This window comes from Eumetopias jubatus, unplaced genomic scaffold, assembly GCF_037043125.1.
Source record: "Eumetopias jubatus isolate StellerSeaLion01/CBP00866 unplaced genomic scaffold, mEumJub1_p1.0 scaffold_11, whole genome shotgun sequence".
NCBI classification, from domain to species: Eukaryota; Metazoa; Chordata; class Mammalia; order Carnivora; family Otariidae; genus Eumetopias; species Eumetopias jubatus.
Genome location: NW_028274817.1, coordinates 74,169,278 through 74,196,484, shown reverse-complemented (window position 1 = coordinate 74,196,484; position 27,207 = coordinate 74,169,278). Strand labels below are relative to the sequence as shown.

General features: G+C 38.9%; 1 protein-coding gene across 6 annotated transcripts in view; it reads left to right on the top strand.

Moving 5' to 3' along the window:
- Positions 1–27,207, top strand: part of HEPH (hephaestin) — a 70,684-nt gene that overhangs the window by 29,611 nt on the left and 13,866 nt on the right. For 3 of the 6 annotated variants that reach the window (XM_088028998.1, XM_028126585.2, XM_028126587.2), the window contains 4 exons: positions 1,617–1,829; positions 7,132–7,345; positions 9,289–9,428; positions 10,331–10,462. In XM_088028998.1, coding sequence (XP_087885124.1) covers positions 1,617–1,829; positions 7,132–7,345; positions 9,289–9,428; positions 10,331–10,462 — 699 coding nt within the window. The remainder of the gene's footprint in view (positions 1–1,616; positions 1,830–7,131; positions 7,346–9,288; positions 9,429–10,330; positions 10,463–27,207) is intronic. The other 3 variants (XM_028126589.2, XM_028126588.2, XM_028126586.2) reach the window with 1 other exon arrangement.

Genomic DNA, 27,207 nt, shown 5'->3' with positions numbered 1-27,207 from the left:
TAATGAGTAGGTATGTAGGTGGGTAAGTGAGTGAATGGGAAGACATGGTCCCAATTTGCAAAGAGCTCCCAGCATTTGCAATGAAATGATACTAATAACACACATGAAATAATTATAGAACAATCCAAGATCAACTATAATTAAATCCTAAATTATGTAAAAGAGGTTTCAAGTGACATGGAGTTCACAGGAGAATATTAATAAAGGACAATCCAATTAAAGGATTCCTGGAAAAAAGGAGTGCTTGAGCTGGGGTTCAAAGGCTAAATAGGTTTGCAATTAGACATTACAGGAAAAGGAAGCAGAATCAGGAGATTAGCAATGTTATCATCAGCCTCTAGGGGAATTACCAAGTAGGGTTACTTATTAAAGGTGGTTCCAGTGGATGTGGGGACATTGAAAAGGGATCAGCTTTAAGCAGGCCTCCCTGTATTTTCAAGAGGAATATGGAAGATGGGAGGGAGTCATGAATGAGTGTGTTGTCTTATGACTCCATCTCTTGGTTCTCATCACCAGTTAGTTATATCAGCTGGAAAAAGTAAACCAATCCTGGGAACAAAGTTCATTTCAATTTGAACTTATGGAGCACCTGAGTAGTACCAGGCAACATGCAAGGCAACTGGGCAATCACACTTATACAGAAAAAAAATGTGATTCCTGCTAGGTCAATCTAGTGTGGGAGATAGATTTGTAAGTAAATCATTGGACTGTGTGCTCTGTAGTAAGTGATATGGAAGAAATTTTTTTGGGGGGGAGTTTAATGGAAATGAGAGAGAGAGAAAGAGAGAGGAGGTGACATTTGAACTTCACAGGGGAGGTGATATTTGAACTGGGGCATGATGTATGAGTAATAGTTTTCTGTAGAGGGACCAGAGGGGAAAATTTATTCCAGGCAGAGGAAACAACATGTGAAAACTCAATATGTGTTTTGTAAACACCTAACATGTTTAAGGCCTTGGGGACGTAGAGACAAATAGAACTCACAGCAATGGTGTCTACCTGTTTATGACGGGGTTGGGAGGATAGACTGCAGGCAGGGGTGCCAGGGAGAGGGCTTTTGCAGAAGTTCAAGCCAAAAATGATGAGGGCTAGAACAGGCAGTAACTGCGAAGTGAAAAAAGAGAGAGAGAGACAGATTGAAAGATAAATATGGAAACTTGGGGGAACCCCAGTACTTTATGGAAGGATGGAGAACAAGAACAAGATGAAGGAGGAACAATCAGAAAGGAGATAAGAGAACCAGGAATGTGTGGTGCTATAGAAGCCAAGGGAGGAGAATTTCAAGAGAGTGGAAATAGTAGAGGCTGGTACCCTTGTGTATGCATACGTGTAAGGAGTTCTGGTAGTGGAAAAAAGTTCAGTTTTGCAAGAATTTGAAGTGTGGTAGAGGAGGGACAGGAGGTGAGGTCAGAAAGGCGAGTTGGACCCTCATCTCAAAGACGCAGATCTTCGTAAGTACAACTAAAGTGGCTTAGGGAAGAAGGCAGAAGAGTTAATGATGACTCAGAAATTTCAAGTTGTGGGAAACCCTAGTACAGAGCTGATGCTATGCTGCTGGCCAGTGCCTGAATATTCTGGTCTCATCTTCTTGTTCTATGTTTTTTTTTTTTCTCCAGCCATTAATGGGTTTCTGTTCTCTAACCTGCCCAGCCTGGATATGTGCAAGGGAGACACAGTGGCCTGGCACCTGCTTGGCCTGGGCACAGAGACTGATGTGCATGGGGTCATGTTCCAGGGCAACACTGTGAAGCTTCAGGGCATGAGGAAGAGTGCAGCCATGCTCTTTCCTCATACCTTTGTCATGGCCATCATGCAGCCTGACAATGCTGGTAAGTGCCTTAACAGCTGGCTGTAGGCTGAGAGGCTCTGTTGGGCATGGATGAGGGGGGCTGGTGAAAAGAAAAGAAATGTTGAGGGTATATGGGAAGTTTTCAAAACACTTTTGTTTTCTTTCTCTTCAGTGTGCACTCTGTGTTCTGGTTATTTGGATTTTTCTCTTAGCTGCAGACAGAAAGTAAAGAGCTGAGAAAACTCCTTTCTGGAACAATGGGGAAGAAGTAGGGATGTTGCCCAGCATCAGGGCAATTCTCATATAGGTAGAAGGTGGTCTTGCCTGTGTAGTCCCATGGCTATGTAGGAATTTTATAGATACAGTCCTTGCTCTGGGAGGGAGGTCCAAGAGATATACCTATAAGTGGTTTCAACTCTGATATTCTGTGAGAATTTCTACCAACTTCTGGTGGGAATGGGGTGCAGTGTGCTGTGACAGTTTCAGCCCTGGAATCAGAGCATAAAAACTTTTAGTCCAAGCACATTCATTAATTTGCTATTTAATTTTGGCCTAACCAACCCCCAGTCTGTGGTTGCATTTCTTCCTTCTTTTCTTTCTCTATCCCACTCCCCTCCCTCCCTCCCTCGCCTTCCTTTACTACTTTCCCCTTTCCTCCCTCCTTTCTTTCATTTTTCTCCCTGCCTTTCTCCCCCACCCTCTCTCCCTCTCCCATTCCTCCTCTTTCTCTCTCCCTTCCCCTCATTTCCCTATCTTTCTTTTGTGAAAAACCAAAATTGAGTAGAATGTTTCTTTAGATTCCATCTATGTCTGACATTTTATCATGTAACAGTTACTTTGGTGAATACACATATGTAATTAAGCAGCTTTGCAGATGACTTAAAAACATCACCATGAATATTCAACATTTTGTGTACTGGATGCTTACAGTTATGTTTAGCAAACTAGAAAAACAAATGCCCAGAAAAAATGCAGCAAAGTGTTAAGAATGTTTGAGTCCTATGGGTTTATTGGTGATTTTTTTATCCTCTTTTTGCTTTGCTTTACATTTTAATAAGTTTATATTACATTTAATAGAAATTAACAATTGTATTTAAAAATATTATCTTACATACCTCAGCTCTTCCAATAAAACTAATGATACTAGAACTTTAATAGATAGGAAAATTGGCAGATAAAAAGCTAGGGCTTGTAATGTGTTATTTTCCACCAAATTCATGGTAGAGTTCTCAACAGCAAAGAGAAGAATTTATTATTTATAATTGCCCTAGTCCTTCAGGGTGTCTTTCCTTTCTTTCACCATTGGAGCTTTCTTTATTCATTATTCCCCTCTTCCCCACTCCCTTTTTAATCTTCTTTTCTTTCCACTGCTCCTTTTCCCTGCCCTCTCTCATTTTTCCTCTTCCTCTTTCATCATCTTTTTCTTTTTCTTATCTCTTTTTATCTCTCATTTCTTATTCCTCTTCTCATTCATTGTTTCCTTCCTTTACTTTCATCTATTTTTTCTCCATCTTACTTTTTGTCTTTTCTTCTTTTCATTTTCTTCTTCCATTCTTTCTTCTCTCCCTTTTTTTCTCTTTCTCTTTTTCCTTCCCTCCCTCTCTTTTCTCCTTTATCCCTTTTTTCTTCCTTTGATTTTTCCCTCTTTTTTTGGCTTCCCTTCTCTCCATTTCCCTCCTTTCTTTATTTCTCTTTCTTTGTCTCCCTTTCTCTCTTTTTAAATTTATTTTCTTTTTCCTTATCTCCTGTTTTCTTTTTTTCCCTTTTCCTTCAATCTGTATATTTTCTTCCCTCCTCTGTCTTCCTGTTTTTCCTTCTTTTTTATTCCTTACTTCTTTTTATTTTCCCTTTATTTTACAATAACATTTTCACAAAACATAGTAAATATCTGTTGTCTTCCACTTACTGGTCTAGATACTAGGGATGTGAGGATGAATTAGGCAGCTCACAGTTAGTGTGAAAGGGAGATGATGGTATCATCTTGCCAAGAGCTATAGTAACACATAAGAAACTATAACAAATTCTGCCTGACTTGTGTAGTAAAGCTTTCCTATAGAAACAGGCATTCAAACTGATCATTTGAGGAAGAGTGAACTGTCACCATGCACAGAAAGGGGATGGTTGGTGAAGAGGGTGTTGTTATAAGCAGTAGGAAACTTATGGGCAGTGACTTGGAAGCAGCATCTGCCTAAAGAAGAGGGCATTAAAATAGGTAGTAGGAAGCTTATGGGCAGTGACTTGGAAGCAGCATCTGCCTGAAGAACTTACACAAACTGTTTTTATTCAGTGACCCTCAACTCAAGGTGGTATGCTAAAAGGTATTTGAAATGTGTGGAGGTAATTTTAGTTGTCACAATGACTGGGGATATGGAGGGGATGATACTATTATTTAGATAGTGGGAGTCAGAAATGATAAAACTTTCATCAATATGTAGGGCAGTCTTAAACAGTGAAGAATAATCCCACGCAAAATGCTAATAGCAGCCCTGTGAAGGAATAATGAGAAATAAGGTGTAAGAGGAGACAAAGTAGGAGGCTATTGCAAGAGGTGATAAGAGCCTGCCAATGGGTGGAAGCAATAAGGATGAGCAGAAGGGGTAGAGTTAAGGGATATTTGAGAAAGAAATTATGGAACTTTGCTGAGGGGCTGAGCAAGAAGAAAAGATGCCTGAAGTTTCTGGCTTGTGCACTATATATATGGTGACAACCATTAACTAAATGAGCAAGTACAGAAACAAGGGCAAGATAGTAAGGTTTGGGTAGAAAGTGTTCATTTTAGGGCATGTCAAGTTTTAAGTTCCTGGTGAAATCCAGGTGGTGTGGATTTTACAGTAGGTAGTTACAGGTAGAAATGTAAAGGTTGGAGAAGTCTAGGCTAGTGAGTTTGAGTGTTCTCATAGTTCAAGTCCATAAGTTGTGGAGTGATAGGAAAGAAAACTTAAAGCAGAAATCAACATTTAAGAGGTACAAGGGAGAAGAGAAGCCAAAATAAGGAAACAGAAAAGAATTTGTCAAAGAGTTAAGAGGAAACTCAGATTTCAAAAACAGAAGAGTATTGAAAGAGTGGCTTGGATAATATTATCCATATGAGAAAATTTAGATGATGTACTAACTAGTCCAAAGGCACATGACTTCCCAGAATGCCTTCTTTTTTGTTCTCATCCCCTTCAGTGATCATCAGATTTTCTTCTCCACATCAATTCCTGAGCTATGAGTTTTGGGCAGCTTTTACAATCACTCATTTGCACACACATTCATTCACTCAAAACATATTTATTGCATACCTTCAATGTGCTAAAACTGGGGAAGAAAGGTGAAAAAATAGAATGATTCTTACTCTCTGGGAAGATCCGCAATAAGAACACCAAAACACATACATAAAACAATAAGATAATTTTAGATTGTGATATAGATCACAAAGGAAATAAAATGTAGTGTTGTGATAAAATGATAGGGGCATTTTAGAGGATGTTCAGGGAAGACCTCTCCAAGAATGTGATATTTACACTGAGACCTAAATAATGAGGAGGAGGGAGTGATATAAAGATTTCTGAGCAGAACATTTCAAACAGAGGGACCAACAAGCACAAATGTCCAAAGGTGGGAACAAGCATGGCTTTTCAAGGGTCAGAGTGAAAGATCAGTAGTGTTGGACTGTAGTAAGCTAAGAAAAAGATCGACATAAAATGAGGTTGGCAGGATTCATATGTGGGGTCTTATAGACCATAGTTAGGAGCTTGGTTTGCATTCTGAGTATGAATGAAGCATTCGAAGCAAAGGAGCAATGTGCTCTGGATCATATTTGTTAAAGAGGGCCTTGAATCCTGTGTGGGAAATGGTTGAAAAGGGAAGGGGAAGAAGCAGAGAAGACAGTTGGGAGACTGTTAAAGTTTTCCATGTGAGAGGCAACGATGGTTTTGACTAGGGGAGGGAGAGTGAAAATGGGAGGATAATTTGGAAGGAAAAGCCAATAGGATTTATTGATGGAATAGATGTGGAAAGGTAGGAGAAATAGAAGAGTTGGGAAGTAGTTGTGGAAATAAAAGAGTAGATTCTTTCAAGAAGTCTATAAGCTAGTGGAAAAGACTGTTTTGTAAAGAGAGGAGTACTTAGTCTTTAATCATGTGGTTTAGGTGTAAAGTGTGTCAAGAGTGGGGAGGCCAAGAATGTAGAGGTCAATGTGAGCCAGAATAGTCATGGAGAGGTTTCTGGAAGAGATGAAACGTGAATTTGATCTTGGAGAATGAGTGAGCCCTTGTAGATATTTGTGGGAGGGTTGGACAGGTACATTCCAGGAAGGGAGAAACAACATGAGTGAAAATTCCAATATATAAATGAGATATGTGATAAGGGATGTCTGGGACAAATTTAGTTGGATCACTGGTTGAATTTGGGACTGAGTCATAGTTTGGAGCTAGTTCATAGAGGCCTTTACAAGCCAAGAAAAAAGTTTGTAGTGATGGGATAGGCAGTGGGCAGCAAGTGAAGGAATGATGAAAATAAATGTTCTAAGAAAGTCAACTTCTCCTGATCAACATTCTATGAGCCTTAATGTCCTTGACATAGAAACCCGAGGCTCTAGGCAGTTCTAGGCAGCTCCACAACCCTGATATTTAAGACTGATATCCAAACATTTTATTGTAAAAACTGAAGGAAAGCCACTCCAAAGCCCTCTGATATAAGCATCCCGATAGTCAAGAAGTTTTCTTTTTTTAATCTATTTAACCACACCTTTATTTCTTTGGTACTTGGTAAGAAAGAGAGAAAACTGGTCAATGCATTTTTTTGGAATAATAATTATTACAGATCCATTTACTTATTTATAAATTTATTAAAATTTTCTATGCAATATGCTAAGCAATGTGTACATATTATTGTGTTTAATTCTAAAACAACCCAGTGAAATAAATAAAATGATACCCATTGTACCATGAGGGAACTAAAACATACAGAGGCTTAAAAATTACTTCAAGGTCATATAGCTAACAAGTTGTCAGGTAGGGTGACCAACTATCCCAGTTTGCTCAGAACTGAGCAGTTTCCACAGGTATATGGAAAGACTTCCAGTGATAAAACTGGGAAAGCCTTGGGTTAACAGGGAGGAGTTGGCCTTTCTAATGGCAGAGTTTAGTTTTCAACCTAAACAATGTAGCTTTGGAGCGAGAGCTGTTAACCTCTGTGCTCACTGCTCTCAATAAACTTGCAATAATCTTTTATCCAAAGCATAGAACCTTATCTGAAACTACCCACTCTCTACAGTATGCCTAGAAAAAGGCAGGAAATCCCCCAGGTGCTACACAGGGATATTCAGATTCAGGTTTTGCTCTCTGTTCCTTCCTTAGGGATATTTGAAATTTACTGCCAGGCAGGCAGCCATAGAGAATCAGGGATGAAAGCAGTCTATAATGTCTCCCAGTGTCCTGGCCGTCAAGCCGATGATCACCAACGATACCAAGCTGCAAGAATCTACTACATCATGGCAGAAGAGGTGGAGTGGGACTATTGCCCTGACAGGAGCTGGGAACTGGAATGGCACAACCAGTCTGAGAAGGACAGGTAAGGTTTCAGAAAATAAAAGATCACACTTTCAGAGACTCTGGACCATTTTGCAGATGAGGAAAATACTGAAATACTGAGAAAAGGAGACACTTGTCTAAAGTAACCTAATAAGATACCAGCAAATCTGGAACAGGTGCCAGGATGCAGATAAGCTGGAACTCAGTGCTTCTTCTATATTACTATACTGTGGGTCTGAAGTAAAAGACCTTACCCATAACTTGATGCTCTTAATCTTTGCCTCTTTTCCTCTGGTTGCCAGTAGCATCTACAGCAAAATTTAGATTTTATAGAGGTCTTACTCAAAAGACTGAACACCCCAAGCTTACCCGTCACTTGACAAAATGTCACTAAGGTACAGGCTAAGCTGTATAGCAGAAAAAATCCAACATAGAGTAGTTTGAGTGAGTTAGAATTTTATTTCTTGCTCAAATAATAGTATAAATATGAGCTGCCCAGGGCCAGTAGGTAAACTAATCATCCATAATACTTTCTTTCATCTCTGAAACTAAGATGCCTATGCTAGTTGTAGTCATTCCCAGCAATCACAAAAGGGGAAAGCAGTCCAGGGCAAGCAGCAGTATCTGTAAGGTAATGACCTAAAAGTTATATACATCACTTTCTTTCATAACCCATCACCCTAAACTTATTAATGTGGCCGTACCTAGCTGCAAGAAAGTCTAGGACTTGGAGAGGTTGGAGGGTGGGGCAGAATGAATGAAGTGGAGTGGGATATACAAGCTTCCAGTTATGCAATAAATAAGTCATGGAAATAAGGCACAGCATAAGGAATGTAGTCAATAATTTTGTAATAAAGAGGTATTGGGGCAGATGGTAGCTACACTTGTGGTGAACATAGCACAAATGTATACATTTATCAAATCATTGTGTTGTACATATGAAGCTAATGTAACATTGTATGTCAACCATACTAAAAAATAAAGCCTGGAAAATATAATCTATAATCCATGGTTACGTGGTCATGTACTCAGCTAAAATCTAGGTGATTCTATTACTACAAAGGAAGGGGAGGAGACTGGAAACTGAAGTACAGTTTAGCAATTTCCACTACAATTTATTTTTGGTACTCTCACAACTCTTTAGCAATTCCCGTCTTTTATGTTGGTTGTTGAATGTTGAAGTCTTCTTGCTAACTTCTTCTGAAACTTAGAGAAAGTGAATTTTCTTCCCTGGGACTTAGTTTGCTCATCATTAAAGTGATGTGGTATATGATGAATTATTGAACTCTACATCTGAAACTAAGGATGTACTATATGTTGGCTGATTGAATTTAAATAAAAAATAAATAAAGTGAGGTGGCATAGTTGAAAGAACTTGACTAGAAGGAAATAAAGAAGCAGCAGCAGAGTTGTATCCAAGTGCTAGCTCCCTTTCTGGCTGACAGTATCGATGAAGATAAGTCCTGTCACTTCTGGACCACTGATTCTCCTTCTACCTATCTCATTAGCCTATTGGAAATGTCAAATGATAAAACAAATAATACGGTTCTTTGTAAACAGGAAAGTATCCCATAAGGGGGAATCTGTAAAATTCCATTTCCTCCTTACCTCTTCCTATTCCTTGCTCCCCATCGTCAGCAGCAGTTAGTGCTCTCCTTCCATCCTGTACCTTGTCCTTTTGTCAAAATAATTCCATCTGAGACATCACTAAGAATAGAGCTAAAGCCCAGAGTTTCTGATTCTTCTTCCAGTGTTCTTGTCATTGTAATTGTTTTGCAAATTACAATCTGGATTATGATAAACAAGGAAACATAAATAGATATTTAAATCTGGCATCTTTATTGCAGTTATACAGCCAATGTGGAAAATCTGACATTAGAAGGAACATGTCTTCTCTTCTATCTGTGATATGATGTTGGGTCTAACTTAGCTTTGTCATGGGGTCAAGCCCAGGTGCTGATACCACTCTTTGGATTCCTCTAGTTATGGTCACATCTTCCTGAGCAACCAGAATGGGCTCCTGGGTTCCAGATACAAGAAAGCTGTATTCAGAGAATACACTGATGGTACATTCAAGATCCCTCGGCCAAGGACTGGACCAGAAGAACACTTGGGAATATTAGGTAAGTGAGTTCTTCCTAAGGTCTAGAGGTTTATGCTGCTCTTAGGAAGGTTATGTCATATCAGGAAGTCTTTTTCATTTCTTTCTACTAGTTTTTACTTATGATATAATGGAATTATAGTCATAACTTAAAAATTGGCCATAAAAATAAGCAATCAAAGTGGGGGGACTTATGAATTTTGCTGCAACATGAGCCATATTTTTCCAGAAATCTCTCTAGGGATCTCTGACAGTGACAGATTTTTTAAAAATACTAAAGGCAGGGGAACTTAAGAACATCAAAGAGTAAGAAAAACACTGTACAGGGAATCAGTATTACCCTTGCACCCCAGTTTAATTGTTGATGCAGTTTCTTCACTTTTGTAGGGGCCAATGAGTTTCCTCATTCTTGTCCTCACACAGAAGAAACCCATTGACCCTTGCAGGGACCCATCAGTTTTTTTTTCTTTTTTTACTCTGTGCCAAACTCTCAGTCCTTACTGACAGTGATTCCACAGAGTCTTAATTATCTAGATCCTTGTGATACTAGATTAGATAGATAGATAGATAGATGATAGATAGATAGATGATAGAGAGATAGAAAGACAGATGATAGGTAGATAGATGATAGATAGACAGACAGATAGATAGATAGATAATAGATATATGATAGGGATTTGGTGTGGGAAAATAGGGATAATTGGAGGTAGAATCTTCTTGTTGAAGTATCCTCATCCTGTAGGTACCAGTATCAGTTTATGGGCTTCTGAATTAAAAAAAAATGGAACTAGTCATGATTTTAATTTTAATGACCGAAACCCCTAATTCTAGGGCATTCCTATATATGTCCTTTTCTTCAATGCCTTTAGTATCCTTGTTCCACTACTCCACTAATGAGACTTTCCCTTCTTTTGCATATATTAGGTCCACTTCTCAGAGGAGAGGTTGGTGATATCCTAACTGTGGTGTTCAAGAATAATGCCAGCCGCCCCTACTCTGTGCATGCCCATGGAGTGCTAGAATCAAGTACTGGTTGGCCACTGGCTGCTGCACCTGGTAAGTGAGAACACAAAGTTGAAGGGACAAAGGTTGTGTAGCACTTCGGCTTCAGTCCCCTGGCTTGCTCCTTTTTCTTTCTTTTTAATTGCTCTTTGAGAACTTAAATAAGAGTATTAACCAGGACAAAGTCACAGCCTGAATTTGTCTCTATGAAATACTCATTTTAAATCTCAGAACAGGGTACATATCTTAGGTCTTTAGTTTGACCAGACATCCTTAACACTGGCCACACGTGGAGCCTTGTACTAGAAATGTTGATACCACAAAATATAAAAGATATTGTAAATGCACATAGTATATTCTATACATGCCAGATTTCTTTTTTAAAGATTTTATTTATTTTATTAGACTGAGAAAGAGAGCACAAGCAGGGGGAGCAGCAGGCAGAGGCAGAGGGAGAAGCAGACAAACCACTGAGCGGAGAGTCTGATGTGGGGCTTGATCCCAGAACCATGGGATCTTGACCTGAGCCAAAGGCAGACGCTTCACTAACAGCAACCCAGGCACCCCAGGTTTACTTTTTTAAGTTTTTATTTAAATTCCAGTTAATTGGGATGCCTCGGTGGCTCAGTCTGTTAACTGGCTACCTTTGGCTCCGGTCATGATCCCAGGGTCCTGGGACAGAGTCCCGCATTGGGCTCCTTGCTCCATGGGGAGCCTGCTTCTCCCTCTGCCTGCCGCTCTCCCTGCTTGTGCTCTCTCTCTGATAAATAAATAAATAAATAAATAAATAAATAAATAAATAAATAAAATCTTAAATAAAATCTTAAAAAAATTATTCCAGTTAGTTAACATGCCGTGTAATGTTAGTTTCAGGTGTACATTATAGTGATTCAGCACTTCCATATATCACCCCGTGCTCATCATGACAAGTACACTCATAAACCCCATCACCTTTTTAACCCGCCTCCCCACACACCTCCCCTCTGGGAGCCATCACTTTGTTTTCCATAGTTAAGAGTCTGTTTCACGGTTTGCCTCTCTTTTTGTCCCTTTGCTAATTTGTTTCTAAATTCCACATGAGTGAAATAATATACTATTTGTCTTTCTTTGGATGACTTATTTCATGTACCATAATGCTCTCTAGCTCCATTCATGACTTTGCAAATGACAAGATTTCACTCTTTTTTATGGCTGAGTAATATTCTCTCTCTCTCTCTCTCTGTGTGTGTGTGTGTGTGTGTGTGTGTGAGTGTGTGTGTGTGTGTACATCTTCTTTATCCATTCATCAGGTGATACACATTTGGGCTACTTCCATAATCTGGCTATTGTAGATAATACTGCTATAAACATCAGAGTGCATGTATCCCGTTGAATTAGTGTTTTTGTATTCTTTGGGTAAATACATAATAGAGCAATTGCAGGATCATAGGGTAGATCGATTTTTAACTTTTTAAATTTTGTTTTGTTTTAAAGAGGGAGGGAGGGACAGAAGGAGAGATAGATAGAGAATCTTAAGCAGGCTCCATGTCCAACACAGAGCCCAACATGGGGCTGGATCTCACAACCCTGAGATCATGACCAGGGCGAAAATCAAGAGTTGGATGCTTAACCAACTGAGCCACCCATGTGCCCCCTATTAACTTTTTGAGGAACCTCCATACTGTTTTCCAGTTTTCCAGACTGACTGCACCAGTTAGGATTCCCACCAACAGTGTAAGAGGATTCCAGATTCTTCACATCCTTGCTAACAGCTGCTGCTTCTTCTGTTGTTGAATTTAGCCAATCTGACTGGTGTGAAGTGCTATCTCATTTTAGACTTGACTTGTATTTCCCTGAAAAATGATAATGAGGATCTCTTCATGTGTCTGTTGGCTATCTAGATATCTTCTTTGGAAAAATGCCTATTCATGACTTCTGCCCATTTTTATTTTTATTTTTTTATTTAATTTTATTATGTTACATTAGTAACCATACAGTACATCATTAGATTTTGACAGAGTGTTCCATGATTTATTATTTTTGAATAACAACCAGTGATGGACCAACACCCTTGGTGATCACGGCTCCATGGAATACATGCCCTTCTTAATACCCATCACCCGGCTAACCCATCCCCCGACCCCCTTCCCCTCTAAAACCCTCAGTTTGTTTCTCAGAGTCCATAGCCTCTCATGTTTGTCTACCCCTCCGATTCCCCCCCTTCATTTTTCCCTTCCTTCTCCTAATGTCCTCCATACTATTCCTTATGTTTCACAAATAAGTGAAACCCTATGATAATTTACTTTCTCTGCATGACTTATTTCACTTAGCATAATCTCCTCCAGTCCCATCCATGTTGATGTAAAAGTTGGGTATTCATCCGTTCTGATGGCTGAGTAATATTTCATTGTATATATGGACCACATCTTCTTTATCCATTCATCTGTTGAAGGGCATCTTGGCTCTTTCCAGTTTGGCTATTGCGGACATTTCTGCTATGAAAATTGGGGTGCATATGACCTTTCTTTTTACTACATCTGTGTCTTTGGGGTAAATACCCAGTAGTGCAATTCCTGGGTCATAGGGTAGCTCTGTTTTTAGTTTTTTGAGGCACCTCCACACTGTTTTCCAAAGTGGCTGTACTAACTTGCATTCCCACCACCAGTGTAAGAGGGTTCCCCTTTCTCCACAACCTCTCCAAAATTTGTTGTTTCTTGCCATGTCAATTTTTGCCCTTCTAATTGCTGTAAGGTGGTATCTCAATGTGGTTTTGATTTGAATTTCCCTGATGGCTAATGATGATGAACATGTTTTCATGTGTCTGTTAGCCATTTGTATGTCTTCTTTTGCAAAGTGTCTGTTCATGTCTTCTGCCCATTTTTTGACTTGATTACTTGTTTTTTGGGTGTTGAGTTTGAGAAGTTCCCTATAGATCTTGGATATCAGCCCTTCATCTGTAGTGTCATTTGCAAAAATCTTCTCCCATTCTGTGTGTTGCCTCTTTGTTTTGTTGACTGTTTCCTTTGTTGTGCAGAAGCTTTTTATCTTGATTAAGTCCCAAAAGTTCATTTTCCCTTTTGTTTCCCTTGCCTTTGGAGATGTATCTTGAAAGAAGTTGCTCTGGCCGATGTCAAAGAGGTTACTGCCTATGTTCTCCTCTAGGATTTTGATGGATTCCTGTCTCACATTGAGATCTTTCATCCATTTTGAGTTTATCTTTGTGTATGGAGTAAAAGAATGGTCGAGTTTCATTCTTCTGTATATAACTGTCCAATTTTCCCAGCACCATTTATTGAAGAGACAGTCTTTCTTCCATTGAATATTTTCTCCTGCTTTGTTGAAGATTATTTGACCATAGAGGTGAAGGTCCATATCTGGGTTCTCTATTCTGTTCCATTGGTCTATATGTCTGTTTTTGTGCCAGTACCATGCTGTCTTGGTGATCACGGCTTTGTAATATAGCTTGAATTCAGGCAACGTGGTGCCCTCAGCTTTGTTTTTCTTTTTCAACATTTCCTTGGCAATTTGGGGTCTTTTTTGATTCCATACAAATTTTAAGATTGTTTGTTCCAGCACTTTGAAAAATGTCATTGGAATTTTGATCGGGATGGCGTTGAAGGTATAGATTGCTCTGGACAGCATAGACATTGTAACAATGTTTCTACTTCTGATCCATGACAATAGATTGTTTTTCCATCTTTTTGTGTTTTCTTCAATTTCTTTCCTGAGTGTTCTGTAGTTCCTAGAGTATAGGGGTATAGATCCTTTACCTCTTTGGTTAGTTTTCTTCCAAGGTATCTTATGGTTTTTGGTGCTATTGTAAATGGAATCGATTCTCTAATTTCTCTTTCTACAGTTACATTGTCAGTGTATAAGAAAGCAACTGATTTCTGTGCATTGGTTTTGTATCCTGCCACATTACTGAATTGCTGTATGAGTCCTAGTGGTTTGGGGGAGGAGTCTTTTGGGTTTTCCACATAAAGTATGTCACCTGCAAAGAGAGAGTTTGACTTCCTCTTTGTCAGTTTGAATATTTATTTCTTTTTGTTGTCTGATTGCTGTTGCTAGGACTTCTACTACTATGTTGAAGAATAGTGGCACGAGTGGGTATCCTTGTCGTGTTCTTGATCTTAAGGGAAAGGCTCTCAGCTTTTTCCCATTGAGAATTATTTTCACTGTGGGTTTTCTATAGATGGATTTTATGAAATTGAGGAATGTTCCCTCTATCCCTATACTCTGAAGAGTTTTAATCAGGAAAGGATTCTGTATTTTGTCAAATGCTTTTTCTGCAATTGAGAGGCCCATATCATTCTTCTCTCTCCTATAATCAGTGTATTCTATCACATTGATTGATTTGTGAATGTTGAACTAACCTTGCATCCCAGGGAAAAATCCCACTTGGTCGTGGTGGATGATCCTTTTAATGTACTGTTGGATGCTATTAGCTAGGATTTTGTTGAGGATTTTGGAATCCATATTCATCAGGGATATCATTCTGAGATTCTCCTTTTTGATGGGATCTTTGCCTGGTTTGGGGATCAAGGTAGTGCTGGCATCACAGAATGAGTCTGGAAACTTTCCTTCTGTTTCTATTTTTTGAAACAGCTTCAGGAGAATAGGCATTATTTCTTCTTTGAATGTTTGGTAGAATTCCCCAGGGAATCCATCAGGCCCTGGACTCTTGTTTTTTGGGAGGTTTTGCTCACTGATTCAATCTTGTAACTGGTTATTGGTCTATTCAGGTTCTCAATTTCTTCCTGTTTCAGTCTTGGTAGTTTATAGCTTTCCTGGAAGGCATCCATTTCTTCTAGGTTGTTCAGTTTATCGGCATATAGTTGTTGATAATAATTTCTAATAATTGTTTCTCTTTCCTTGGTGTTAGTTGTGATCTCTCCCCTTTCATTCATAATTTTATTAATTTGGGTCCTTTCTGTTTTCTTTTGGATAAGTCTGGCCAGTGGTTTATCGATCTTATTAATTCTTTCAAAGAACCAGCTTCTGGTTTCCTTGATCTGATCTACTGTTTTTCTGGTTTTTAATTCATTGGTCTATGCTCTATTATTAATTACTTATCTTCTAATGCGTGGCTTAGGCATCACTTGTTGCTTTTTCTCTAGTTCTTTAAGATAGAGTTAGTTGGTGAATTCAGAATTTTTCTATTTTTTTTTTTTTTTGAGTGAGGCTTGGATGGCTATGTATTTCCCCCTTAGGACCGCCTTTGCAGTATCCCATAGGTTTTGGATCGATGTGTTTTCTTTCTCATTGGTTTCCATGAATTGTGTAACTTCTTTGATTTCTTGGTTGACAGAAACATTCTTAAGCAGAGTGGCATTCAGCTTCCAAGTGTTTGAATTTCTGCCAAATTTTTTCTTCTGATTGAGTTCCAGTTTTAAAGCATTATGGTCTGAGAAAATGCAGGGAATAAACTCAGTCTTTTGGTATCGTTTGAGACCTGTATTGTGACCCAGCATGTGGTCTATTCTGGAGAAAGTTCCATGTGAGCTCGAGAAAAATGAGTATTCTGTTGTTTTAGGGTGGAATATTTTGTATATATCTATGAGGTCGATCTGGTCCAGTGTGTCATTCAAAGCTCTTGTTTCTTTGTTGATTTTTTGCTTAGATGATCTGTCTATTGCTGAGAGTGCAGTATTGAGATCTCCGACATTTAACGTATTATTATCAACATGACTCTTTATTTTCATTAAGAGTTGGCTTATGTAGTTGGCTTCTCCCATGTTGGGGGCATATTTACAATTGTTAGGTCTTCTTGTTGGATAGACACTTTAAGAATGATGTAATGTCCTTCTGTGTGTCTAACTACAGTCTTTGGCTTAAAATCTAATTTGTCTGATATGAAAATTGCTACCCCAGCTTTCTTTTGATATCCATTGGTATGGACGATGGATCTCCATCCCTTCACTTTCATCCTGGATGTATCTTTGGGTTCAAAATGTGTCTCTTATAGACAGTATATGGATGGGTCCTGTCTTTTTATCCAGTCTGCAACCCTGTGTCATTTTATGGGAGCATTAGGCCATTCATGTTGAAAGTGATTATTGAAAGATATGAATTTATTCTCATCATGTTGCCTGTGAAGTACTTGTTTCTACAGATTGTAAATTTCCTTTCTATATCACTCTTGGGGTCTTTCTCCTTTTATAGAACCCCCCTTAATATTTCTTGCAGGGCTGGCTTAGTGGTCACATATTATTTCAGCTTCTGCAAGTCCTGGAAGCTCTGTACCTCTCCATCTATTCTAAATGACAGCCCCCAGATAAAGTATTCTTGGCTGCATGTTCTTCTCATTTAGTACCCTGAATATGTCTTGCCAGCCCTTTCTGGCTTGCCAGGTCTCTATGGATAGGTCTGACGTTATTCCGATGTTCCTCCCTCTGTACGTAAGGAATCTCTTCCCCCTAACTGCCCTTAAGATGGTTTTCTTGGTTCTAAGGTTTGTGAGTTTTACTATTACATGCTGGGTGTTTTCCTTGATCTTGGGAGGGGTCCTCTCTGCCTCTAGGACACGAATGTTTGTTTCATTCCCCAGATTAAGGAAGTTCTCAGCTACGATTTGCTCAAATCTATCTTCTAGTCCTCTCTCTCTCTCCACCCCCTCAGGGATTCCAATAATTCTGACATTGGAACGTTTCATGGTGTCATTTACTTCTCTCATTCTGTTTTCATGGATTTTAAACTGTTTTTCCTAGGCCTCCTTGTTTTCCTTCTTTTCTATCAGTTTGTGTTCTAGATCACTATTTTGTTCTTCTGCCTCGTTTACCCTCACTGTTAAGAGTGTCTAGATTAGATTGGATCTCATTGATTAAGTTTTGCCAGTTCAGCTTAATTTCTGCCCTTAGAAACTCTATGTTGCCATTAATCTATTTCTCCATTCTAACTATCATCTTCATAACTATTAACTTGAAGTCTATTTCTGACATCTTGCTTATATAGATATCTATTAGTTCTGAGGGAGAGGCCATAGTCTGGGTCTTTTGTTGGAGTTCCTCCTCCTAGTCATTTTGTTGAGTTGTGGTTGAGGTGATTTACAGTTGAAAATATTAACCACAATCCAGGCAAGGTGTACCCTGGGAATATTTGGAGCAATCGGAAGCCACCACCAAAAAACCCCAACCAAAATGAAACCCAATAATAAGATTTATAAAGTACAAAAAACAAACAAACAAACAAACATAACCCCCAAAAAAAGCTGACAAAAAAAGGAGAAAGTAAAAGCAGGGTGCAGGGAAGGTGGCTATAATTCCTCTATGCAGGCAAGTAGAGTGTTTCAGCTCTTCCTGGGTGTACTTTGTTCTCTTTGTTAGAGAACCGTACTTCCCAGAGATACAGGGAAATTAAAACTGGTATATATTATACAGGTAGTATTGAGTAGGGAAAAAAGGACTACATCTATATCATCTATCTATCTATCTATCTATCTATCTATCTATCTATCTATCTATCATCTACCTATCTATATGTATATATATAAAGAAAAAAGTAATGTGTGGAAAAGTTCAAGTTAAAAAGTTACTATGGAATATGTTGTATTAAACATCTGGTTGAAATGATAAGGAAAAAAAAGAAAACAGAAGAAGCCTAAAAAAGGATTAAAAAAAGAGAGAGAGAATAGTTGTATCTAAAAAATACACAGGCTGTGAGGCAACATCAGGAGCTTAATATACTAATTTTCCCCTGGTGTTGGGGTTTTACAATTTTATGGGGACCTTGGGGATGTTGTCCTCTTGTTTTTCCAGCTTGTCTTCTGGGGGAGGGGCCTGCCACATTTTTCCGTCAATCCTGCTTGGGCAGAGTTGCCCTGCCCCCTATCAAGGGCCTGGGCTCTGTGGAAACCGGGTTTTTGGGCTTTTGTTCTTTGGCGGCTTTTTGCAACTTTTCAAAGGGTGAGAGCAAAGGAAAATGTCTGCACCCAAACCTCTCCCCAGAGGAGAGAAGCCACAGTCTGCTCCTCTCTGAATCTTCCAGAACACAGTCTCCTGCTCTCTAAGTGCTGCTGAAAACCACAGCCTCTGACAGGCAGTGCGCACCCCCAGTGATCACCTCAGCTGTGGACCTCAGCCCCACTTGTCTCTGCCCCCTGTGCCACCAACATCGCAAGCGAGCCCGGACTGGGCGGGCCCAGGCCACAGCGGGAGCTGTGGCTGGCCCCCGGGTCTGTGGGCACAATTCCAAACTAGGTCCTCTTGAGCATGGGCAGCGAGCGATGGCGGCAGTAGCGGCGCTGGCGGCGGCTGCTTCCAGCCCCGTTTCCGCGGGCTCAGGTCCTTGTCGGGTCCTCCCAGACACTTGTGGTGGCGGTGGCACTCCAGTCAGCCCCGGGTTCTCTCTGGCATGGGTTTGGGCTCAGGCAGTGGCTGGCAGCACTGTGACTGCCCGGTCCCAGCGTTTGCCCCTTAAGCCCCTGTGTCCTGTTTGAGCGCTGTTATCAGTCCCTTCCTGTCCCTCGGCCACAGCTCTCCAAGCTATCGCTGGTCCCCAGGCCACAGGCCGCTTTTGCACTGGGGTATTACTTAGCAAAGGCTAGCTTCTGGCGGTCCCCTCCCCCTTCTGTTTATCCTCTGACATCTGTCCAAGCAATCCCAACTTCGTCTTTTCTACCTCTAAACTGATGATCTTCTGCCCCTGTAGAGATCCAGACCTATAATCTTGTATCTCGGACTTATTTCATGGGTGTTCAGAGTGGCTTGGTAGATATCTAGCTAAATTCAAGGGACTGTTGAAATGGAGTCCCCCACTCCTCCGCCATCTTGTGAGTACTCTCCTACTCATTTTTAATTGGATTATTTGGTTTTTGGGTGTTGAGTTTTATAAGTTCTCTATATATTTTGGAAACTAGCCACTTATCAGTTGTCATTTGCCAATATCTTATCCCATTCAGTAAGTTGCCTTTTAGTTTTGTTGATTATTTTCTTTGCTGTGCAGAAGTTTTTTATTTTGATGAAGTCCTACAAGTTTATTTTTCCTTTTGCTTTCCTTGTCTGAAAAGATATATCTAGAAAGAAGTTGCTACAGCCAATATTGAAGAAGTTACTTGCTCTGCTCTATTCTAGAATTTTTATGGTTTTAGCTCTCACATTAAGGTCTTTAATCTATTTTGAATTTATTTTTGTGTATGGTGTAAGTGGTCCAATTTCATTCTTTTTCATGTTATTGTCCAGTTTTCCCATTTGTGGAAAAGACATTCTTTATGCCACTGTATATTCTTTCCTACTTTGTCAAAGGTTAATTGCCCAAACAGTTATGGCTTCATTTCTGGGTTTTCTAGTTTGTTCTAATGAACAATGTGCCTAATTTTGTACCAGTACCATACTGTTTGAATTACTGCAGCTTTGTAATATAACTTGAATTCTGGCATTGTGATGCCTCCAGCCTTGCTATTCTTTTTCAAGGTTGCTTTGGCTGTTTGGGGTCTGTGGTGGTTCCATACAAATTTTAGGATTGGTTGTTTTAGCTCTGTAAAAAACACTGGTGATATTTTGATAGGGATTGCATAAAATGTGTAGATTGTTTTGGGTAGTGATATTTTAACAATATTTATTCTTGCAACACATGAGCATATATTGTCTTTCCATTCCTTTGTGTCATCTTCAATTTCTTTCATCAGTGTTCTATAGTGTTCAGAGTAATGGACTTTTACCTCTTTGGTTAGATTTATTCCTAGGTATCTTATGGGGTTTGGTGCAATTGGAAATGGGATTGATTCCTTAATTTCTCTTTCTGCTGTTTCATTGTGCAACAGATTTCTGTACCTTGATTTTGAATCCTGTGAGTTTACCAAATATATCAGTTCTAGACATTTTTTTGGTGGAGTCTTGGGTTTTCTATATATAGTTATCATGCAGTCTGCAACTAGTGGAACTTTTATTTCTTCATTACTGATTTGGGTGTCTGTTATTACTCTTTGTTGTCTGATTGCTGAGGCTAGGAGTTTTAGTACTATGTTAAATAACGGTGGTGAGAGTGGACATCCCTATCTTGTTCCTAACTGTAGAGGAAAAATTCTCAGTTTTTCCACAATGAGGATGATATTAGCTGTGGGTTTTTCATATATGGCCTTTATTATATTGAGGTATGTTCCCTCTAACCCTACTTTGCTGAGGGTCTTTATCATGAATGGATACTGTACTTTGTCAAATGCCTTTTCTTCATTTAGTGAAATGATCATATGGCTCTTATCATTTCTTTTATTAATGTGATGAATCATATTGATTGATTTGTAAATATTGAACCACACTTGTAACCCAGGAGTAATTCCAGTTGATTGTGTTGAATGATTTTTTTAATGTATTATTGGATTTAGTTTGCTAGTATTTTATTGAGGATTTTTGCATCTGTGGTCATCAGGGATATTGGCCTGTAGTTCTCTTTTTTAGTAGTGTCTTTATCTGGTTTGGTATCAGGGTAATGCTGGCATCTTAGAATTAATTTGGAAGTTTTCCTTCCATTCCTAGTTTTTGGAATAGTTTCAGAAGAGTATATATTAACTCTTCTTTACATGTTCAGTAGAATTTACCTGTGAAGCCATCTGGTCTTTGACTTTTGTTTGTTGGGAGTTGTTTTCTTTTTAAGATTTTATTTTTAAGTAATCTCTACACCCAATGTGGTACTCTAATGTACAACCCTGAGATCAACAGTTGCATGCTCTACCAACTGAGTCAGCCAGGAGCCCCCTGTTAGGTGTTTTTTGATTATGGATTCAATTTATTTGTTGGTAATCAGTCTGTTTAGGTTTTCTATTTCTTTCTGTTTCAGTATTTGTAATTTATATATTTCTAGGAATTTATCTAATTCTTCCAGGTTGTCCAATTTGTTGGTATATGATCTTTCATAATATTTTCCTATATTTATTTGTATTTCTGTGGTGTTGGTTTTTATTTTTTCTCTCCTTTGTGATTTTAAATATTTGGTTCTTTTGTCTTTTATTTTTGGTAAGTCTGGATAGTGGTTTATAATTTTTTTTTAATTTTTTCAAAGAACCACTGCCTGGTTTCATTCATCTGTTTTATTGTTTGTTTTTTTTTTTAGCTTCTATATCATTTATTTCTGCTCTAATCTTTATTATATCCTACTGGCTTTAGGCTTTGTTTATTCTTCTTCTAGTTCTTTTAGGTGCAAAGTCAGGTTGTTTATTTGAAAATTTTCTTGCTTTTTGAGGTAGTCTTGTGTTGTTACAGCCCTCTTAGGACCTCTTAGGTCCCTCTTCGGACCACTTTTGCTGCATCCCAAAGTTTTTGGACTGTCATGTTTTCATTTTCATTTGTTACCATGTATCTTTTTTAAAATTTATTCTTTGATTTCCTGGTTTACACATTCATTGTTTAGTAACATGTTATTTAGCCTCCATGTAGTTGTGGTCTTTGCAGATTTTTTCTTCCTTATTTTTTAAAGATTTTATTTATTTATTTGACAGAGAGATAGAGAGAGAGCACAAGTAGGCAGAGTGGCAGGCAGAGGGAGAGGGAGAAGCAGGCTCTCCACCGAGCAGGGAGCTGGACATGGGGCTCGATCCCAGGACCCCAGGATCATGACCCGAGCCAAAGGCAGCCGCCCAACCAACTGAGCCACCCAGGTGCCCCTGCAGGTTTTTTCTTGTGGTTGACTTCTAGTTTCATAGCATTATGGTCAGAAAAGTTGCATTGTATGACTTCAATCTTTTTGTATTTGTTGAGGCCTTATTTGTGATCTAATATGTGATCTTTCCTGGAGAATGTTCCATGTGTACTTGAAAGTAATGTGTATTCTGCTGTTTTAGGATAGAATGTTTCGAGTATATCTATTATGTCCATTTGATCCAGAGTGTCCTTCAGATCCATTGTTTCCTTGTTCATTTTCTGTTTAGATGATCTCTCCACTGGTGTAAGTGAGGTGTTAAAATCCCCTACTGTTACTGTATTATTATCAATTAGTTCCTTTATTTTTGTTATTGTTTTATACATTTGGATGCTCCCATGATGGGTGCCTAAATACTTACAATTGTTATATATTCTTGTTGGATTATCCCCTTTATTATGATATACTGCCCTTCTTCATCTCTTGTTACAATCTTTGCTTTCAAGTTTAGTTTGTCCAATAGAAGTATTGATACCCCTGGTTTCTTTTACTATTCATTTGTATGATAAGTGTTTCTCCATCCCCTCCCTTTCAATCTCTAGGTGTCTTTATAACTAAAATGAATTTCTTGTAGGCAGCATATAGATGGGTGTGTTTTTTATCCATTCTGACACCCTATATGCTTAGATTGGAATCTTTAAGGCATTTACATTCAAAGTAATTATTGATAGATATGTACTTATTGTCATTTTATTACTTCTTTTGTTGTTTCTGGAGATGTTCTCTGATCCTTTTTTGTCTTTATCTTTTTTGTGTTTTGCTGTTTTTATTTAGTGATATTTTTGGATTTTTTCTCTTTATTCTTTGCATGTTTATTAGTGGTTTTTGATATATGGTTACCATTATGTTGTATATAACCTCTTCTGGAAATAGTCTATATTAAGTTGATGGTCATTCAAGTTTGAACCCATTCTTTACTCGTCTCCTCCATACATTTCAGGTGTATGCTATTATATTCTATATCCTTTTTGTGTGTGTCAGTTCCTTGACTGATTTTTTACAGAAATATTCATTTTTACTGCTTTTGTGTTTCCTGCCTTTATGCTGTCACTTTGGGTTTCTCCTTTGCATTCAAGGCATCCCCTTTAATATTTCTTCCAGGGGTGATTTAGTGATCATAAACTTCTTTAGTTTTTGTTTGTCTGGGAAACTCTCTCTCCTTCTTTTTTTATTTTTTGCATTTAATTTTATTTTTCAAATTTTTTATAATTTAAATCTAATTTAATTAACATTACTGTATTTTTAGTTTCAGAGGTAAAATTTAGTGATTTATCAGTTGCATATAACACCCAGTGCTCATTACTTCAAGTGTCCTCCTTAATGTCCATCACCCAATTACTCCATCCCCAGCCACCTCCCCTCCAGCAACCCTCAGTTTGTTTCCTATAGTTAAGAGTTTTTTATGGTTTGCCTCCCTCTCTGTTTTCATCTATTTTATTTTCCTTCCTTTCCCCTATGTTCATCTGTTTTTTTTTAAGATTTTATTTATTTATTTGACAGAGAGAGAGACAGTGAGAGAGGGAACACAAGCAGAGGGAGTGGGAGAGGGAGAAGGAGGCTTCCCGTGGAGCAGGGAGCCTGACACGGGGCTCGATCCCAGGTCTCTGGGATCATGACCTGAGCTGAAAGCAGATGCTTAATGACTGAGCCACCCAGGCGCCCCTCATCTGTTTTGTTTCTTAAATTCCACATATGAGTGAAATCATATGGTATTTTTCTTTCTCTGACTTATTTCACTTAGTGTAATACACTCTAGTTCCATCCACATCATTGCAAATGGCAAGATTTCATTCTTTGTGATGGCTGAGTAATACTCCATTGTATATATATACCACATCTTCTTTATCCATTCATCTGTCAATACACATCTGGGCTCTTTCCATAATTTGGCTGTTATAGATAATTCTGCTACAAACATCAAGGTGCATGTTTCCCTTCAAATTAGTATTTTTGCATTCTTTGGGTAAATACCTAGTAGTGTGATTGCTGGATCATAGGATATTTCTACTTTTAACTTTTTGAGGAACTTCCATACTGTTTTCCAGAGTGGCTGCACCAGTTTGCATTCCCACCAACAGTGTAAGAGGGTTCCCCTTTCTCTGCATCCTTGCCAACATCTGTTGTTTCCTGAGTTGTTCATTTTAGACATTCTGACTGGTGTGAGGTGGTATCTCATTGTGGTTTTGATTTGTATTTCCCTGATGCTGAATGATGTTGAGCATTTCATGAACAGACATTTCTCCAAGGAAGACATACAAATCTCCTTCTCTTCTGAATGATAGCCTTGCTGGATAAAATATTCCTGGCTGAAGATTTTCCCCATTCATCACTTTGAATATATCATGCCACTTCTTCTGGCTTGCCAGGATTCTGTTGAAAAATCTCTGGCTTTCCTTATGAGTTTTCCCTTGTAAGTTAAGGACTTCTTTTGTCTTGCTGCTTTTAAAATTTTTATTTATCACTGTATTTTGCCAAGTTAATTACAGTATGTCTTGGTGTTGTCCTGCTTTAGTTGATTTTGATGGGCATTCTCTACACCTCTTGGATTTAGATGTTGTTTCTTTCCCCCAGATAAGGGAAGTTTTCAGCCATTGTTTCTTCAAATAAATTTTTTGCCCCCTTTTCTCTCTTCTCCTTGTGGGACTCCTGTAATATGAATATTATCACATTAGATGGAGTCATTGAGTTCCCTAAGTTTATTCTCCTGTTGCATAATCCTTTCTCTCTTTTGTTCAGCTTCATTACTTTCCATTATTTTGTCTCCTAGGTCACAAATTCATTCCTCTGCTTTTTCTAGCCTGCTGTTCATTGCATCAAACGTGTTTCTAATCTTGTTTATTGTACTCTTTATCTCTGATGGATTTTTTTTAACTCCTATCTCTGTGGTAAGGGTCTCACTGATGTCTTCTATTCTTTTCTCATGCCCAGTGAGTACCCTTATAAACATTGCTTTAAATTCTTTATCAGGTATGTTACTTATATCTGTTTTGCTTAGATCTCTGGCTGTGGCCTATCTTTCTCTTTCATATGGGATAAATTCCTCTTTCTTCATGTTTTGTCTAAGTGTCTGCCTTCTTCTATGTTTTCAAAAAACCTGTTACGTCTCCTGCCTCTGAAAGTAATGTCCCTGTGAAGAAGATGTTATGTACTGCCTGGTGCTACAGGGAGTGTCTCTGGTGTGTGCTTTATGCACCCTGCTGTTGTGCTTTGGCTGTTCTTTCCTTCAGGCCAGTCTGTAGAGGTTTTCCTTGCCTGCTGTGAGTAGTGTTTGGTTCTGGCCTGAATGTGGTGAGTTTTAATTAGGTGTTTTCTGATCTGCTTGTGAAATGAGTCCTGTCACCACCTTGACAGGAAGTGAGGCCCTGCAAACTCTCTGGTCAGGAGACATGGTGTGGGCAGGTGTTTGTGCTGGTCTTCTTGGGGAAGAATACAGGTGGCGAGCCTTGGTGTAAACAAGTTAGACAGCTAGTATTGATGCTGTGTTGCTTCCCACAGGTGTCTCTGTGTTTATACTGAGGGGTAGGGGAGGAAGATGGTGCTGGCCAGCTCCTTTGTTCCTGGAGAGGTGTCTCCCTGAACATTGACTCTCAGGGACACATTCTGAGAAGACCAAATTATCTCCCCACTCTGTGCCCCAGGCCTTTTACAGATAGCTGGTTCCATGCTGTCTGCCCCAGAATTGTTTGCCTGCTTTCTCTCCAGGAACAACGCAGTGCCCTCCAGACTCTATCCCAGCCAAACCCACTGACCTTTAAAGCTTTAAGGTCTGGTGATTGTTAGAACTCTCAAAATTCAGCCCCTCTCATTTTCCAAGTCAATGGCTTTGGGGAAATATTCTTGTGAATTCTCTACATGCTCCTCTCTCTCTCACTCTTCTTCCTCCCCTCCATAGCAGCTGTGGTCCAATTTCCCCTTAACCATGTTTCCACACTTCCCACCTTCTTTGATGTAGCCTCTCCTCTCCCTTTAGTTGTGAATTCTGTTCTGTCAGACTTTAGGTCAGTGTCTGGGGTATTTAGGTTGATTTCATAGTTATTGTATTCATGGGACAAAGTGAGCCTAGGATTCTCCTACTCTGCCACCATCTTCCTGCTCCTTAGAATTCAAAATAGTGAAATATCATTTCAAAAATGTTCCCATTTTGAATGGGGTTTTTGTTTTCATATTGTTGAATCGAGAATTCTTTGTGTATTCTGGATACAGAGGTGAAAGCTTGGCTACTATGGTCAGAACAGGCCCTTGTGAGAAAGTGATGTTTGGACTGATACTTGAATGATAAATAGGAATGAGCCATATTAAGAAAATTTCAGAACAGCTTGAATCACAAATGTAAATAGCTTGAAACAGGAATAATCTCAGTGTGTTTGAGAAGTAAAAAGGAGGCAGCATAGCTATAGCATACTGAGCATTATGGATAAGAGTAGGAAATGAATTTGGAGAGATGAACAAAAATCAGAGATATTATGTCATGTCTTGCAATTCATAGTAAGGAGTTTTTATTTCATTGTAATTGTAATGGAAAGCTGTTGCAAGGGTGTAGCATTGTCTACTTTATGTTTTAAAAGATTTCATTTGTGTTTATGTGGGACATGTGTTACGGGAGGGACCATTTAGCTATCTATTATGGTTGTACAGGTGACAGAAGATGATGGTCTATACTAGGGTAGTAGCTGAGGAGACAAATTGAAGTGGATGGATGGGGATATATTTCTTAGGTAGATCCCTCAGAACATGCTGATGGATATGAGATATGGGGGGAAAGAATAAAAAATAACTCCTGATTTTTTTCTTGAACAACTGGTTTCACTACTGAGATAGGAGGAGTAGATTTGAGAGAGAAGTCAAAGATGTATTTTTGATATGTTGAGTTTGAGATAAAAATTAAACAACTTAGTGTCAAGTAGGCAGTTGAAAAAAGAGCCTAAAACTCAGTGGAGAGGTTGAAGGATGGATTAGGTAAAGAGAATAACATCATCAAAGCACCGAGCTGTGAAAGTATGGGATATATGCTCAGAGGTAAATAATTAAGTTTGGCCAGTGTCCTTTGTGCAGAAGTAGGAAGAGTAAGAAGTAGGCTACAAGATAAACTAGGGCTGAGTTAGAAAGGGCTTAGATGTTTAGATGAAGTGTTTAGACTTCATTCTTTGGGTATAAGGGAGCCATTAAAATTTTGAACAGAAAGTGACTTGAAA